We start from the raw sequence: 17,211 nt of genomic DNA, 5'->3' as shown, positions 1-17,211 counted from the left end.
CTGTGCTGTGACTCTACACTGTGTGTTACAACTTCCTAATGTTTGCTTCAGAAGACATCTGAATCTCCCTGGGAAAGACCCCCTGCTCCCCCACCCCCGGCACTGGCCCCCGCTTCCTGCAGGCAGTTTCAGGGTTCAGGGTTGCTTCGTCCCCCTGTCTGGCTGACTTCCTCACTCCATCTCCACTCAGAGGAGATGGCTGGAGCCAGAGAGCCAACTGCTGGATTCTGCTTGTAATGAAATGCTCCAGGCAGTGCTATCTGCCTGAAAACTGACAGGGCCCCTGAAACTGGGCCTCCCTATTTGAGTAACAAACATTGTTGGGCACCTATTTTGTGTTGACTGTGTGCCCGTGATGGGGACACGCAGAGGAGCCGATTGGGCTTGTGCCAGTGGAGGTGGGTAAATAGATTGTAAGGTGGTTGGAGTGCAGTTGTCTGTGCACCTCACAAGTTCTGGTCCTCAGAGGTTCATCCTTGAGTGGGGCTGGTGACTCTTTCATCCCTGCAGCTGGCACGGGACCATTTCTCAGTCCCTCTGACTGTGGGCAGCCCCTTAGAGGGGCTTCACGGCCTCCCCTTGCCCGCAGCCAACCCTCAGTCTCCAGATCATTCCTTCTGTGCTCTCTGCTGCCGGGAACCCCCCAGGCTCGTACCTGAGGGCCTCCCTGTTCTTTAGTTTTACCTTTATTAAAAGTTAATATTATTATGCTTAATTTCAAACATGTATAAGTAGAAAGAAAAGAATTATGAGCCCCTCAGATCCATCACTCAGCCTCAGCGTGATCCTTGGCCATTCCTCACTTCTGCCTCTTGTGCCATCCATCCTCAGCCACAGGATTATTTTGAAGCCAATCCCAGAAAATTATATAAGGCATTCATGTGATTCCATCTATAAATATTTAGGAATGTATTTTTAAATGACAAGGCCTCTTTTTTACAAAATCCACAGTACAGTGCTGTCATTACAGCTAAATAACTCCTCAATAACTAATTCTTTGGTATTGTTAAATATCTAATATCTGCCAGATTTACCAGATCATCTTGTGGTTGGTTGGTTTTATACTTGGTTTGCTCAAATCAGGATCCAAAGGAAACCCAAACAGTATACAGAAGATCCCCAGTTTACAGTGCTCTGATGTACAGTTTTTTTTTTTTTTTTAAGATTTGTTTATTTATGCATACAAGAACTGTGGTACAGGCCAGAGGTGTGGGGAGTGAGAGGATTCACCAGAGACAGAGTGGAGAACAGAACAGGCAGACTGACTGAAATATACTGCTGAGGGGAGCAGCGGGTGAGACAGGAGAGGTCTGCTGCACCATGTGGGTCACCTTCCTGGCCGGGTAGTCACCATGTGGGTCACCTTCCTGGCTGCGGGTAGTTTCATATTGCTGCATCTTAACCCCTTGTGCCACCAGGGAGGCCCCTGATGTACAGTTTTTTTGACTTAGCAATGGTGTGAGGTGGAGCAGTAGAAACCTCAGGGACTTGATCTCTCCTGGCGCTGGGCAGCCACACCGAGCCACAGACCCAGTTGGGAGTTCAGGCTTAGGATATTTTTGACTGACTCTCCTGCTTGAGGAGTTTGTGTTTCCCTCTGTGTGGAGAGAGGTGAGCTGCTCTTCCCAGCCACCTGAGAAAGCTCCTGATGACAAGTGCTCCCCAGGGCTCCAAAGAGAGTCTTGAGTGTCTCTGCAAAGGAGGCTTCCCTCCCTGGTTCCAGAAGGTGGCTAGACAGGCCAGCTGTCAGGAGGGTGGCTCTGCCCCTCCCAGCTGGATGAGTTGTTGACTCCCTTGAGTCTCTGTTTCTGGGCCTGCACAGTGGGGATTTACAGAGGTGACAGCATATGAACCACTCGGCACGCATCCCACATGTAAGAATGCTCTGGAAATGGCAGCCATTGCTCAGACTTCCACAAGTCTGTGGAAGAGGACATTGCTAAGTCGTCACCTCTTCTTGCTATTAGAGACTGCAGGAACAACACAGACTGTCTACAGTTGTTCGCACCTGTTTGTGGGAGTGCGGGTAGCCACTGCACACCCATCCACTTTAGTGTTCGGAGGACAAGCTCCTCACTGTCCACCTTACCTCCAGCCCGCCACTGCTGAAATGTGGGTGCTGTCCCCATAGAGGCCACAGGGCCTTCCAGTAACTGTGGAATGGGGGCGGCAGCCTTCCGCTCCATCAGGCACTCCTCTGGTGGCCACGGTGTTTGGTCAGGGCCCGAGCGCTAAACGAGCTGATTCTGTTCGTTTTTCTCAAGCTTCGTGTTGGTTCATGTGAACCTTCACTCTGCTGTGTTCTACGGTGTTCCCTGTAGCTGAGTGGCTTTTAGTTTACCCTTTGGGACATTCTTCTCTTTGGAGGGGCCCGAGAGGTGCTTTATGTTTCTGCCTCTGGCTGGAGTCAGCTCTCCAAAGGGTGGTTGTCTGATGGAGTGAGCTCTGTCTGGATACTTTGCTTAGCTCTGAGGACCACTGGCTGAGCCCTGGGGCTTATGCTGCTTTCACTGCTCAGAGAGATGCAGGAAAAGGGCCACCTTTTCTCAGAATGTGAGCTGTGCCCATTGAGGGTCTGTGTCAACGGGTAGCGTGTGTCAGGTGCGTCTGGCGGCGCTCTGTGAACAGTGCGCCCACTGCAGTCCCTGGGAAGCTGAGCCCAGGAGGGGAGCCCAAGCATTCACTTGAGCACACAGGGCTCCAAGGGACTCCACCCTGTTCATCTCCTTGGCAGGTGCACTTGAGGGGCTCCTTCTAGACCTGGGTCCCTGTGCCAGGACAGAGGTGGTGTGGGTGCTGAGTCCTGCCCACGCTGCTTTGAGCTCAAAAGCAGAGGCCTGATATTTGTGGTGGCCACAGTTGGACCAAAACTCATGTTTCAGATTGAGCCTGCCTTGGAGAGAGTCTGGCACCCTAAGAAATCTCTGGTGGTGGCGGCAGCCATCTGTTATTTTCATTGCATCTTTCCAAACTATGACCACAGTTAGGCTTAGAAGAAAAAAAAGCATAGGAAAGAGATGGGAAGGAAACGTGCCTCAGTGCAGTGTTGATCATTCGGGCTGTGGGGTTACGTGGGCTTCTCAGTTTCACCATCCTGTACTTAACACACTATCCTTTCTTCATCCTGAGCCTGCTGTGGGTAGAGGGGGGCATTAGTTCTGGGGGGGGAGCCCATGGTAGTGGCCATGAGCTGCCTGTGTGCAGTGCTCCAAGAGGGCCCCCCCATCCTCAGTCAGCCTGGGGTGGGAGCTCTGTCCAAGGACGGCGGCCTTCTCCCTGCCTTCTCCATGTGGGTCTCCGCACTTCCAAGCAGTGCATTTTTGGATCCATCTGGTTTTGCCGGAGTCTCCAGGCTCACCCTTTTATTTCTCCCCAGGTCTTAGTGCCCTGCAGAGGAAGCCTGTCCAGCAATGTGCAGTCTACTTGCCAGTTTGAGTCCTATATTTTGATACCAGTGGAAGAACATTTTCAGACCCTGAATGGAAAGGTATCTGTCTCCTGTGGGTCAGCCAGGGTCGCTCACTTGTGTGTATGGTGGGGAGGGCCTCTCACATCAGTGTTCCAAGATGGTTGGACATGCACACAGCAGCTCATGGAGTGGGGGGGTGGGGGTCTGCCTCTGAGGAGTGGCTGTGTGAGCAGGGTCCAGGCTGCAGCTCGGTGTGAGGGGGTGCATTATTCACTCAGCCGGGGCTTCTGCTGGTGAGTTGGGGAGTCCCTGGAATACCTCGACTGGTAGATGAGCTCTTTTATCCCCATGTCCTTCAGTGATAATTAGTGTCTTAGACACAAATTTGGACATCAGGGGTGAATTCTTAATTTTTATTTTTATTATTTTTTAACAATTTATTTATTTATGCATACAAGAACTGGTGTTCAAGCCAGAGGTGCAGGGGGTGAGAGTATTCACCAGAGAGAATGGGGAGCAGAACAGGCAGAGCTATCAAAATATGCTGCTGAGGGGAGCAGCAGGCAAGACAGGAGAGGTCTGCTGCGCCATCTGGGTTGCTCCCTGGCCAGCCAGGAATTGAACCTGTGCTGCGGTGGCTGGCCATAGTTTGATAGCGCTGTCTTTAACCCCTGCGTAACCAGGGAGGCCCTGAATTCTTAATTTTTTAAAAAATGTTTTGAAATAGTTCCAAACCTAAGTTCCTGATTTGTCATTGAAAGAACTCACTTTGCCCCGGATTGGTCAACTGCTTAATTTCTGCACATTTGTTTTCTGTTTCTCCTATGTACCTAAATAAATAATAAACTTCTTTTCAGAGAGTAGGTTGCAGATACCATGTCTCTCTACCCCAGAAACACAGCACTGTGTGTCTCCTCCCCGACAGCAGCACAGAGACCCTCCAGAGGTTTAACGTGGGTAGAATGCTGATCCCCAGCACCCACCACATGTGCAGGGTGCCCGTTACACTCCTAGTACCTGCTTGAGCCCCAAAATGTTGTTTTTTTCCCCTCAGGTGTGGACTCGCACAGTGCATTGGGCTGTGAGACTCTAGTTTCTTGCTTTGTCGTTCACGGGGTCACCATTTTTGTTTTGCTGGAGGCTCCCTGAATGTGGGTTTCCCCACATTTCCTCATGATTAGGTGACACAATACCTCGAGGGTGTCTCATCTTTTTAACCGTGTCACATCAGGCAGGGCATGGTGTCGCCCTGGGCATTGTTAACTTGGGGCTGTGCCTGCTCTTCTCTTGTAAGTGGAAGCAAGTGGGTCCCAAGGGGGACCTTCCTAGTGAGAGCCAGCCCCCTACCTACCCATGGCAGGGAAGCAAGGCCACATTGCCCTTCTCAGTGGTGTTGGGGCTATGGTGCTGCTGTCCCTCTTGCACTTGACAGCTGAAATCTGTGGGCACTGTGTGAGGGAGAGGAGGGATGGGCCACAGGGTTACCAGTTACTCACTCGGGGTGGGGGTGTTGAGAGGGTCAGCAGCCTCGTGGCTCCAGGGCCTCTGCTGTTGTCCTGATGGGGATCTGCTCACCACCACTGCCGGACACTTGTTAGTTTCTGGATCCTCTTTGGGGATGAGGCATCAGGCTTATCAGGGCTGGTCTGCCCGGCACCCAGCTGTGGAGAGGACCAGGGTGCATTCTCAAGCCCCATGTGTGTGGCAGCACCCAATCATTTTGATCTCTGAGGTTGTTTAGACAGAAGAGCCTTCTAGCTTTTTCTTTTCCAGAGGGCACAGGTTTCCTTCTACTTTAAGAAACGGTTTAATGTATTTTCCATTGTGACATTAAAAATAGGTCAGGCCACTGCTGGGGCTACCAAAGAGGAAAGAAAACATGGTAGAAACAAAAAGCAAGGCAGGAGAGGGCCTGTGTCCCCACACCCACATTGGCTGAAGGCAGGCAGGGTGGGTGAATTTCATATTGGTGGCCAGGCAAGGGGCTCACGGTCACCCCCAGCTGCTGATGCAGCGCCCAATCTGTTGTTCCAGGATGTCTTTATACAGGGAAACAGGATTAAGTTAGGAGCTGGTTTCGCCTGTCTGCTCTCAGTGCCTATCCTCTTTGAAGAAACTTTCTACAATGAAAAAGAAGAAAGCTTCAGCATACTGTGCATAGCCCACCCTCTGGAGAAGAGAGAGAGTTCAGGTACTCTGGGAGAAAGCCCCTTTCTCCTGGTTTAGAGAAATGTATCTGTTGAACTTCCTTCTGACATAACTGCCCCAAACCTCCCATAAAATGCTCAGGAACCCACTGGAAAGCTGCATCACTGTTTGCAGTCCAACAAAGTCTCCTGGGCTAAAGAGAGGCGGGGCAGGGGCTACTGTGTGGGTTTGCACATCTTGGGCACTACACAATTCCGGGAGGCACTTCCTTGTGAATGTCACCCCCTGGAGTTGTGCAGTGGCAGCCCTGGCTTGTCTCCTGGCCTCGGATTAGGGCCAGCTCATAGAGCATCAGTCCCATCCCAGCCTCACTGCTGCTTTGAGGTCTCATTGTTTTTGCTCACTTTTGATTGCTCCAGGAACTTGAGATAACGATTAATGTACCAAATACACCCTGATGCTTTTACTGTCGAGAAAAACAGGAATGTTTAAATGAGAGCCTCACAGGTCATGCCCATAGTCCCAGATAATCTGATTTTGTCCTTGGAAAAGGCTTCATGAGAACTAGGCTCTCTGGATCCTGGTCCAGGGTCCGGGGTCTGTAACTGGGCTGCTCTGAGGCAATATGTTAAAGTGAGGTCCTGTGGGAGTAGAACAGAGGCTGTGGCACTCCCTCACTGGGAAACTGTGAAGGCTTCAGCCAGCCTGATCCTCTGTCTCTTTTTCAGAAGAACCTTCCACACCCTCAGATCCCTTTTCCCTGAAAACCATTGAAGATGTGAGAGAGTTTTTGGGAAGACATGCAGAGAGATTTGACAGGAACATCGCCTCTTTCCAGCGAACGTTCAGGGAATGTGAAAGAAAGAGCCTCCGTCAGCACATAGTCAGTAGCCATGTTTTTCTCTGTCACAGGCCAATTCAGAGCACGGGATCCCGCTCTGTTCACTCTGAAATTTTGCTGCCCCCACTGTTGGAAGTCTTATTTAAATATCTCTTTCTAGCTATAAAAGTAGCGTAAGTCATGGTGGAAAATTTGCAAATTGTGGCAACGTGTAAAAATGAGTGTCATTATCTATGTCAACCCCAAGGGGAAGGAATTTTTTTTCCGTACCTTTAATGTCTATATACCTTAAAAAAAAAGTTGGAAAGACGCCTCCTCATTGATTTGGTAAGCTTTCATTAGCGCCCCCCAAGCTTGTGCCCCAGGACATACATTTGGTGAGATGTTGCCCTCGCCCTGGGATGCATCCTCCACTGGCAAGCATGACCTGTCTGCTCTGTGTTGCCCAGGACTCGGTGAACGCCCTTTACACCAAATGCCTGCAGCAGCTCCTGAGGGACTCTCACCTGGTGAGCAGCCAGACTTGCCAAAGAGAATTGCAGCTTGCCCAGGCGCAGACATGCGCTCTTTAACCATGCTTTTCTGTCCTCTAGAAAATGCTTGCCAAGCAGGAGGCCCAGATGAACCTGATGAAGCAGGCTGTAGAGGTCAGGCCGCGAGGGACTGGCGGCGGGCGGGCTTCCCTGTCCCCTGGCTCCTCAGCTGAACTGGGCTCTGTTGATTTCACAGATGTACGTCCATCACGATATTTACGATCTGGTCTTTAAGTATGTGGGGACCATGGAGGCGAGTGAGGTAGGAACCGATCAGCGTCGCTCACCATGGAGACCTTTACTCAGTGTCTTTTACAAAATTTGAAGCTCCATTAAAATCTGTTGGTAGGATGCCGCCTTTAACAAAATCACAAGAAGCCTTCAAGATCTTCAGCAGAAAGATATTGGCGTGAAACCTGAGTTCAGGTAAGGGTGTGGGCTGTTGCAGCAGCTTGGTGTCCTCACGGGGCTGGGGCATGAATTTCAGTGCTTGGGCCTGAGGAGTCGTGCAGTTTACCTGTGACCGGAAGTTGGCAGACAGCTGTCTTGTAGCTGTTTGTGTGCCCCCATGCCAGCAGGGGGCGCTACAAGGGCTGGGCCCTGCAGAGTGGTCTCAGGCCCAGGTGGGTCCAGACTATAGACTCCACGTTCTGGTCTGTGGGACTCAGCCGCAGAAGCACCTTTTTTTAATCCCCTTTTTTTAAAAAAAAAGATTTTTATTTATTTATTTATACAAGAACCAGATGCATGGGAGGGTGAGAGGATTCACCAGAGACAGAGTGGGGAACAGAACAGGAAGACTGACGAAATACACTGCTGAGGGGAGCAGTGGGCGAGACAGGAGAGGTCTGCCGCACCATGTGGGTTTCAGCCCGGCCGGCCTGAATTGAACCCGCGCTGCAGAGGCTGTGGACAGCTTCACAGTGCTGCGCTCAACAGCCTGCACCACCAGGGAGGCCCACCTTTTTTTTTTTAATCCTTAATTCAAGTTTCATTAGCATGCAAAGATGTCTAAAGTGTTTGCATTTAATCTTTTCCTCTCTATTTAGCTCGGGATAAGGATTTAAATCTTTTTTCCTCTGATTTTCTGGTGCAGTTTTAACACGTGCAGCCTGAACGGGACCTCTGAAGGTGCTGCTTTGCCACACATTTGAGTTAGATTACTTTTGGGTTTCTGTTTTTGTTTCTCCTTTCTTGTGGTTGTAAGCAATGTGCATCTGAGGTGTGTTATCAGATCCAGGAAGAAGTGCCCTCACACTGTTGGCACCTTCCAAATTATTTTGCAGCTTCAACATACCTCGTGCCAAGAGAGAACTGGCTCAGCTGAATAAGTGCACGTCTCCCCAGCAGAAGCTGGTTTGCGTGTGGAAGGTCGTGCAGCTCATCACACAGTCTCCCAGCCAGAGAGGTTTGTGCTGGGGAAGGGGGCTCGTGGGGGAGGGGGGAGCGGGGTGGGGCGAGGTATCCAGATGCAAGACCTGTCATGGAGCAGCACTATCTTAAGAAGTCATCAGAGGGGCCAGTGCACACAGAGCCTTCCAGTGTGAGCACCCCACAGTCTGTCCTGCTGAGGAGCCTAGTTATGTTAGGCGTGATTAAGAAAATGATGAGCGAGAAGCTTTGGCCTCAAACATGAGCCAAGCTGCTGATGGCTCCATGGGGCTTACTCTCTTCATTAGCCTGTTCTCTCTAATTTACATATTCAAAAAATTTTCCATAATGAAAGAGAAAACAAAACAAAATAAGCAACGGGGAGACAGATCTGTGTGTGCTGACTGCAGGGACTGTCAAAGCACAAGGAGTGGAATCAGCTGGAGTGCACCTGGTGTGCCCCACAGCACAATAGAAAGAGGGGTGGGCTGTTTGTCGGGATATGTGATGGTGAGTTTGTCTCTGGAAAGATGTGTGAGATGCAACAGCAGGGACCCCTGGGAAAGAAGACTGGGTGGCAGGGATGAAGGGGCTGTCATGGTTAGGTCTTTTGCGCTTCTTGAATTTTTAAATGTATAAATGGATTCCTTAAAGTTGCAAAGTGAAAAATAAAAAGTCAAGTGACACGTCACCATTAGCCTCTGCAGTGTCTCAAATGAACATGATCTCAGGAGGAAAAAGGCTTGCTGGGGGCCCTGGGCACCCCTTCCTTCGTGTTCACTATCCCCAGCCTCCCTGGACTCTTTACCCACCCAGAAAGGGGGCAAAGGGTGACCTGTTTGGCGTTTCCTTCCTTAGCACAAGCTCCAGGAATGCCAGGCCTTTGTTTTCCCTTGAACCTGACCTGTATTCTGCGCACTGTAAAGGAAATTGTACACTTGAATATCTCCCTGTTGTGCAATCTTATTGGCTTGTGGTTTTGTGGGTTGGGTGTTGGTGGGGAGCTGACAGGCTTTTTGGGTCCCCTGGAACCTCAGGACAGCTTTGAACATGTATTTCCCCTTGCAGTTAACTTGGAGACCATGTGTGCTGATGATCTGCTATCAGTCCTGTTGTATTTGCTTGTGAAAACAGAGATCCCTAATTGGTAATATTTTTTGTCATCATTAAAATACTGCTTTAAATTGGCAGCACTGTACGGTGGTGGTTTTAGTGGAACTCCAGGAAACTGAATACTTCTCATGAGCCGGGTGCTGTGCCCACTCTCCCTTCATTCTGTAAGTGGTTATTATTTCATATACAGATGGGGAAACTGAGGCCCAGAGAGTTTACGGTGCTCATTCTGGAACATGCAGCTTGTCAGTGGCTGAGCAGGAAGCTGGAATCAGCTCTGTCTAGTCCCAAGCCCATCCCCTCCCCACAGGAGCCCACAGCTCACTTTACAATGGTCAGCTTTCCAAGAACTAACCTCTTCCAGGAAAGTAGCAAGTAGTTTGACTTATTTTCCTAATTGCACACACTCTAAATAGTGGTTCCAGCTTAGCAGTCAGTTCCCTGGAGCTAAATGGCTTTAGTCCCCAAGCCAATAGCATCATTGCTACAGCAGTGTTCATTGTATACAGCACAATAAAGCATTCTTTCCTCTTTTGTTAGGATGGCGAATTTGAGTTATATCAAAAACTTCAGATTCAGCAGCTCAGCAAAAGATGAACTGGGATACTGCCTGACCTCCATCGAGGCTGCAATCGAATACATTCGGCAAGGAAGCCTCTCTGTTAAACCGCCGGTAAGATCTCCCGCCTGGCCTGTCATGTGGGCCTTGTGGCACTTTTGACACAGGTCTCAGGTTGCTTGGTGGGGTGGGGGACTTTCAAGTGGCCTCCTGGGGATGGGGTTTCTGCTGTTTGAGGGCTGTGAGGCTTGACATCCTCCCAGCAGACTAAACATTCAGCACCCAATTGATGGTGACAGTTGACAGATTATTGTTGGATGCGCTGTGTTAATATCCTGCTTCATTAGTCCTCATCACCCTCAATGTGCTGCATCAGAAGCACTGGGGTAGAAGCTAGAAGTGGTGAAATTTGGATAACTTGCCCTGAGAGGCAAGAGATGAGATTATTCACGTATGCAATTTTAGGACTGCAGGCCTCATTGTTATTTCCATGAAGAGTTGGAGAGCTTTGACACAGGGAGGGGGTTGTGTTTTTCTGTGAATGGCAAGACTCTAAAACCAGACCCTGGCCTGTTTTGCTATATGCCAACCAGCAAGACATGACAGGACACCCAGAAATAGCAAAATTGAAACTGATAGAGATTTCTGTGTTATAAACCAAGCATTCTGAGGGTGGAACACTCATTGTACGTTTGTACTGATGCTAGAATCTCCCAAAGTTGTGATAATTTAAAATAGCTGGGAAAACACTTAGCTGTCTAGACCACCACAGGTAGGTAAAAGCAGTTCCTCTAAATTCATTCTTTCTTCACACATTTATGTATTTTCCAGTCTCTTCCCTTTCCACGTATACTTAGTTGAAATAATAGCATTGTAGGGCCTCCCTCATGGCACATGGGTTAAGATGCAACTTTTGAAGCAATATGCAGCCACTGCAGCATGAGTTCAATTCCTGGCTGGCTAGGGAGAAACCCACATGGTGGGGCAGACCTCTTGTCTCACCCGCTGCTCCCCTCAGCAGTGTACTTTGGTCCGTCTGCCTATTGTGTTCCCCTGTTGTGTTTCTCTGGTGAATTCTCTCACTCTCCCATTCATCTCTGGCCTGTACCCCAATTCTTGTATAATAATAAATCTTTAAAAAAATGATAGCATTGTATACTGTTCTTCTCTAAAAGAATAGTGTTATTATTATTTTTCTCTGATTAGAAGACTAATATCTGCTAATATCTCTGTGTCCTGGTTCTCCAGGGCATCTGGCGTGGCCATCTCCACAGATGACAGTTAGCTTGGGTGGCCAGGGAGGGACACTACCCAGTGTGTCCTTGGCAGGCGTGTTGGTCCTTCTGCCTGATGGGAGGTGGTTGGCCCATCAGCCCTTGGGGCAAGGTGTGTATCCGCCTCTGGGTGGCTGGGCTGCCTGTCCCTTGGGTCTCTAGCGGTCAGGTCTGAGAGGTGGTCTCACACTTTATTGATGGAACAGCTCTGTGGCTTCCTTGTCTTCTGGGTTGGGATTCTGTCTGCAGTGATGTCTTTGCCTGAGCCGCAAGCTAGTTTCTTTTCAGAAGGCAGTTCCAGCTAGGAACTTGCGAAGCTGCTGCCCAAGAGTGTCTCCATGGAAAGCTTTAACGGCTAAATAGTCATCATCAAATCATGTTTGACTTTTTTTTTTTTAATTTTTTGTTTATCTCTAAACAAGTTATATTTTACTGTAGATTTTTTTTACATCACATAATGTAGTTTCAAAGACACTTGCTGCTGAAGGTGTAGTCAAACTTGAGATGACCGTCAATGCTTGTTAGGCATTTTCGTAAGTGAAGACGTTCACCTTTTGAAAATAAACACTACTGGGGTGACTCTAGTTTTATAATGAGGGCCAAAACAAACAAAACAAAAACCAGCCTGTGGGGACCACCCTAAAAGAATCTGTACCTTCTCTGCTCCCACTTAGCAGGCTTCTGGTCTTTCTCACTTTATGGGGCTTCCACTACCGTCACCCCTTTCCCACACAGGACTTAGCCAACGCGCTGTCTCTCCTGTAGTTCCTTCTTCCCTGAGGAGTCAGTCCTGGGACATCTGCCAGTCTTCATTGGTCCTTCAAGTAGCCCGAGCTAAGAGCCCCCACCTCACCTGACAACAATGTCTCTGTCCTTTCTCTGACCCTAAGCGGCTTCTCTATAGTCTCTGAGAAAAACAGGTCGTTAGAGCTATTTATAGCACATAGCAGCTGGGATCAAAAATGGCCCTCACTATGAGATGTTGGAGTTTGTTAGCCAAGTTAACCCTTTCAGGGCAGCTGGTGTGCTGCACAGAGGACCCCACCTCTATCTTTGGTGGACCATTAAGCCGGAGTTGAAGAAAGGAACCCTGTCTCACAGCCCTGGCAGGGTTTGCTGAGTTCTTTTGGCAGCAGCTGACTGGGAAAAATTCCTTTACCTCCCACCAAGATTCTTTCCTGAGGAAATTAATTTGTCCTTAGGCAGATTAATTGCAGGTGCCCAAGTGAACATTGAAATAATTTTGTAAAGTAAGGCTAGAACTCTAGGTATTTCTAGCAAGGTAAACATTACCTGCCGTATCTTTTTTTTTTCCCTTTTTTTCCTTTTTTAAAAGGACAGGCTTGTTAGGACTGGACCTCAGTATCTTTTTTTTTAAAAAAATATTTGTTTATTTTATGTATACAAGAACTGGGGTGTAGACCAGAGGTGTGGGGGTTGAGGGAATTCACCAGAGACAGAGTGGGGAGCAGAACAGTTGGATCCACTGAAATCCACTGCTGAGGGGAGCAGCGGGCGAGACAGGAGAGGTCTGCTGTGCCATGTGGGTCAGCTTCCTGGCGGGCGATTGAACTCGTGCTGCAGTGGCTGGCAATAGCTTGATAGCGCTGTGTCTTTAACCTCTGCACCACGAGGGAGGCCCTGGACCCCAGTATCTTAATTGGACTTTGGACCAGTTTGATGTTTTATTAAGTTTGTTCAAAAAGCCAGAACCCTTCTCTCCTGTTAGGTGACAATGGGAAATATAGACCAGGCCATCAAGTGATTTTCCTGTCGGTAGGCCCAGAGAAAATGGCAGGGAATGGTGTGTCAGAATCAGGATAGGAGTCTGCAGAGAGGAGGCGGCCAGGGTACTGGGGCTCCCATTTGGAGTGTGATGCTACATTCTACACTCAGTGGTGACACAGTCCACACACTCATGGCCAGGGTGTTGCTGCTTCCTGGGCCCTAGCAGCAGAGCTTCCGCATCCCGGAGGGACAGATGAGAACTCCCCCAGCCTGCCGAGGGGCTGCTCTCAGCCCAGTGAGAGTGGGGGGCACTGCTGACACTGCTCTGGGGAAGTGGCAAGGATGGTTCCTGGAGTCTCTGTTTTACAGGACCCGCGCTGACATCTCTTGTGACAAAACAGATTGCTCCTTTTCCCTGCAGGAGTCTGAGGGGCTGGGCGACAGACTGGTACTTAAGCAGAGGATGAGTTTACTGTCTCAGATGACGTCCACACCCATCGACTGCCTTTTCAAGGTAGGATCCCAAGAAGTCTGTGGACACAGGTGTGTGAGGGCACCCCCTCCTCGGAGCCTCTGGGCTCCCACAGGGTGGTCTGTGAAAGGTGCACTGACCTTCATCTGCTCAGTCAGAGTTCACGGTGGGGTGCTCTAAGGTGTCATGGTGGGCACTGGCACGTCCGCCCACCTCCCCAGCGTGTGCTGGGTAGTCGCTGCACTGGATGCACACCAGGGGCACTAGACACAGAACCCTCCGGCTGGGCCATCTTCTGTCCACTTGTAAAAATTCGGCATGTCTTTTGGGGCCAGCTGAGAGGCCAGAGCTGGGCCTCCCCCGACTCCAGAAGCCCCGTGTCACTGGGGCGTCAGTGTACACTGGGTTGGGGCGCAGTGCTGGCTGTGGTTTCATGGAGGACCACACATGTGAGCTCCCCACTCAGACCTGACCCACTGCTGGAGGCCAGCGAGGTGACTTGTGGGGCTGGGAGAAGACGGGGCTCCTGGGAGACCTGGTGATGCAGGCTCCCCCAGCTGTAGTGGGGTCCACAGAGAGCCTTCCTGGATGATGTGCTCCCCAAAACAGAATCTCATTCCCTGAGGGGAGCACATCCAGGAACCATAGGGAATGGGCCCTTCAGGTTGGCTTGTTGATGGAGTCTCCTGCTAACTGCAGCTGTTTCCCAACCAAGACTGCTAGAATATGACAGGGTGGGGCTGAGGCTTGTTCTAGTGAGGTGTCAAAACCACACTGGGGTTCAGAATGTATTGCCCCTCCTCCAGCTGCTGCTCTGGGAATTTTGTCATGTTGTTTTTCTAAGTATGGAAACATTCTGACATTTACAAAAATAGTCAATGTAATGAAGGAAGCCCCAGGTAGCAATCTCTAGATCTTGTTTCATCGCTACCCCACCCCATCCAACTGGATTAATCAAAACAAACCCCAGAGAGCGATTCATTCCATTGAGACATACACAGATCCATCTCTGTGGACGCTCAAAAGCTCACACCTTGTAAAAAGCAAGTAATTCCTTCACATTGATTGTACCCTTGGCGTCTGTCTCCTCAGCACATTGCATCAGGCAACCAGAAGGAAGTGGAAAGACTTCTGAGCCAAGGAGAGCAAGACAGAGATGCTGTCCAGAAGATGTGCCACCCTCTGTGCTTCTGTGACGACTGCGAGAAGCTGGTCTCTGGGTAAGAAAGGCCCGTGTTGTCTGTGCTGGGAAGTGGGAGACTAGGCCCTAGGCCAGGCCTCTCCTCTCGTCTGCCAGGAGATTCTGAATAAGGAACTTTCCTCACCGTACTCAGCTTCCTATGCTGTAAAGTAAAACAGTAACCTCTGTGCAGAAGGTGGGTGGGAGGAAGGTGGTAAAAATCCTGGTCGCACCACTGGCTGTAGGAGGGTAGAGGGCCTGCCTTAGCCTCAGAGGTGTTCGGATGGAGGAGGAGGACAGCCAGCTCTGCCCAGCAGCCATTTGGTCTCCCCTTGACCTTCTCCTGCTGCTTTGCTGGTGTCAAGGCCTCCAGGGGTGGAGCAGGACGCGGGACCCCTCACGCTGAAAAATGCCTGCTAGTATGTCTGTCAGGGAATAAGCTGGAAGTAGAGGTCTCAGTCACTCCCCCGGGAGATGGAACAGGGCCTGGATGACCTCCAGGCATTGAGTGGCCTGGCTTGGCCCACACCCCGTACTGACCTACCCTTGGTCCCCGCAGCTCTGCCGTGCTGTTCTCTGGGTACATTTTTCTGTGTCTTTTCTCTCATAGGAGGTTGAATGACCCCTCGATTGTCACTCCATTCTCCAGAGATGACCGGGGTCATACACCGCTCCATGTGGCTGCCCTCTGTGGTATGTGGTCTGGGGTTGGCCTCGGTGGGCTGTCACAGCAAAGGAATGGAGCCAAGGGCAGCCCAGTGGGGGCCTGTCTGACTGGGGCCAGTGGAGTTGGGGTGGTGGGGGGACACCCCACGGGCTTCTCTGGAAGAGCAGAGCAGCAAGCGTTTCTCAGGCCTCCCCGACTGCTCCCCTGGATGAGCACATATTCCTGCTCTCACCACCCGGCGTCGGCACTGCCCGGCACGCAGTCCAGCCAGGGAGGGCTCAACCTGAGATGTGAGAGTGGTGTGTGAATTGGGATTCTTAACAGTCCTGTTTCTACAAAAGAACTTCACTGTGTTTTGAAGTGCACATTCAAAATAGAAAACTACCTTCTCCAGTATCACCTGCCATCCTTCTGTCTCCCAGAGATAGTTTAGACTCAGATGTGTCTGGAATTTCCACATGCTGTGCATGTGTGTGAACATAAAATATATGTTACTGTAGGGCTCACACTATTATGTACTATGTGTTTTTCACTGGGCAATATATAACATTTCTTCTCATCTGTATTTTTTTTTTTTAAAGATTCATGTATTTATACAAGAACAGGGGTACAGGTCAGATGCTTGGGAGGCTGAGAGAATTCACCAAAGAGCACGGGGAGCAGAACAGGCAGACGGACCAAAGACACTGCTGAGGGGAGCAGCGGCAAGGCAATTTGCCATGCCATGTGGGTTTCTCCCTGGCCAGCTGGGAATCAAACCCCCGGTGCAGAGGCTGCGGACAGCTTCACAGCGCAGCGCTCAACCCACTGCACCACCGGGGAGGCCTCTCATATTTATTTTTTTTTAAAGATTTATTTTTATTTGTTCATGCATACAAGAACTGGGGTAGGCCAGAGATGTGGGGTGGGGGTAAGAAGATTCACCAGAGACAGAGTGGGGAGCAGAACAGGCGGATCTACTGAAATCCACTGCTGAGGGGAGCAGTGGGCGAGACAGGAGAGGCCTGCTGCGCCATGTGGGTCAGCTCCCTGGCCGGGGATTGAACACAGGCCGTAGCAGTGATAGTGTGGGTCAGTCATGTGGGTCAGCTCCCTGGCCCAGGAAGAGGGTTGAACCCAGGCCACAGTGGCTGGCAATAGCTTAATGGTACAAGACTTAAACCCCTGTGCCACCAAGAGCCCCTCATCCATATTTTTTAATGGTTGCATGCTATTCTGTCTTACAAATTGATGAAACAATGGAATGCTCTGTCACGGTCTAAAGCTCTTTTCTACCTTGCTGAGGTGGACTGGATCCAGGTCCCTCCACGGGCTGCCCGCAGTACTCTGAACCGGTGACTTGATGTTAGCTCTGGGCCCTCTCATTCAGAAAACTGCTGCAAGTGTGTCTCATGTCTAGAGATTAAGCAACAAAAACAAGGCAGCCTCGCCTTTGGGGTTTGGAAAGCCCCTTCCCTCCCCTTCTCTGTTGTGAAGTCCTTCTGTTCTGTAGGACAGGCATCCCTCATTGACCTGCTAGTCTCCAAAGGCGCGGTGGTGAACGCCACGGACTATCACGGGTCGACACCACTCCACCTCGCGTGTCAGAAGGGTTACCAGAGCGTGACGGTAAGTGAGCGCCATCCCCACTCGGGTCCTTGGGTGAGTCACCTCCATCTTCTGCCTTTACGGGTGTGCTAACCTAGAGCTCCATCCCACTATCCCCACAATGGCTCAGGAGGGGCGGTGTCCAGGGCCCCTCCCTGTGGGTCCACTTGATAGACTACCAGGTCTAGATTTGAAATGGCCCCATAACTTTGGGGGAGAAGGGTGGGGTTGTGGACTTTTAAATCGCTAACCTTTTTGTAAAGGAAGGATGAGAGTGGTGATATTCTTTTCACTCTAGGAGAATATGAGTGAAAATGAAAGAGATGTCC

The 17,211-nt window shown here is 50.3% G+C and overlaps 1 protein-coding gene across 5 annotated transcripts in view; it reads left to right on the top strand.

The window, feature by feature from the left end:
* The window catches only part of ANKRD27 (ankyrin repeat domain 27), a 52,007-nt gene that overhangs the window by 13,086 nt on the left and 21,710 nt on the right, over positions 1–17,211 (top strand). For all 5 annotated transcript variants that reach the window (XM_054697058.1, XM_037516361.2, XM_037516362.2 and 2 more), the window contains exons 3-16: positions 3,377–3,487; positions 5,444–5,600; positions 6,286–6,440; positions 6,848–6,907; positions 6,992–7,045; positions 7,128–7,193; positions 7,281–7,357; positions 8,218–8,339; positions 9,371–9,449; positions 9,956–10,088; positions 13,398–13,490; positions 14,541–14,668; positions 15,239–15,321; positions 16,788–16,903. In XM_054697058.1, the coding sequence (XP_054553033.1) occupies positions 3,377–3,487; positions 5,444–5,600; positions 6,286–6,440; positions 6,848–6,907; positions 6,992–7,045; positions 7,128–7,193; positions 7,281–7,357; positions 8,218–8,339; positions 9,371–9,449; positions 9,956–10,088; positions 13,398–13,490; positions 14,541–14,668; positions 15,239–15,321; positions 16,788–16,903 (1,434 nt within the window). The remainder of the gene's footprint in view (positions 1–3,376; positions 3,488–5,443; positions 5,601–6,285; positions 6,441–6,847; positions 6,908–6,991; positions 7,046–7,127; positions 7,194–7,280; positions 7,358–8,217; positions 8,340–9,370; positions 9,450–9,955; positions 10,089–13,397; positions 13,491–14,540; positions 14,669–15,238; positions 15,322–16,787; positions 16,904–17,211) is intronic.

The sequence above is a fragment of the Talpa occidentalis genome, unplaced genomic scaffold (assembly GCF_014898055.3).
Source record: "Talpa occidentalis isolate TD23 unplaced genomic scaffold, MPIMG_talOcc4v2.1 talOcc4.17, whole genome shotgun sequence".
In the NCBI taxonomy this organism is placed as follows: Eukaryota; Metazoa; Chordata; class Mammalia; order Eulipotyphla; family Talpidae; genus Talpa; species Talpa occidentalis.
This window is presented reverse-complemented; position numbering and strand designations above follow the sequence as displayed.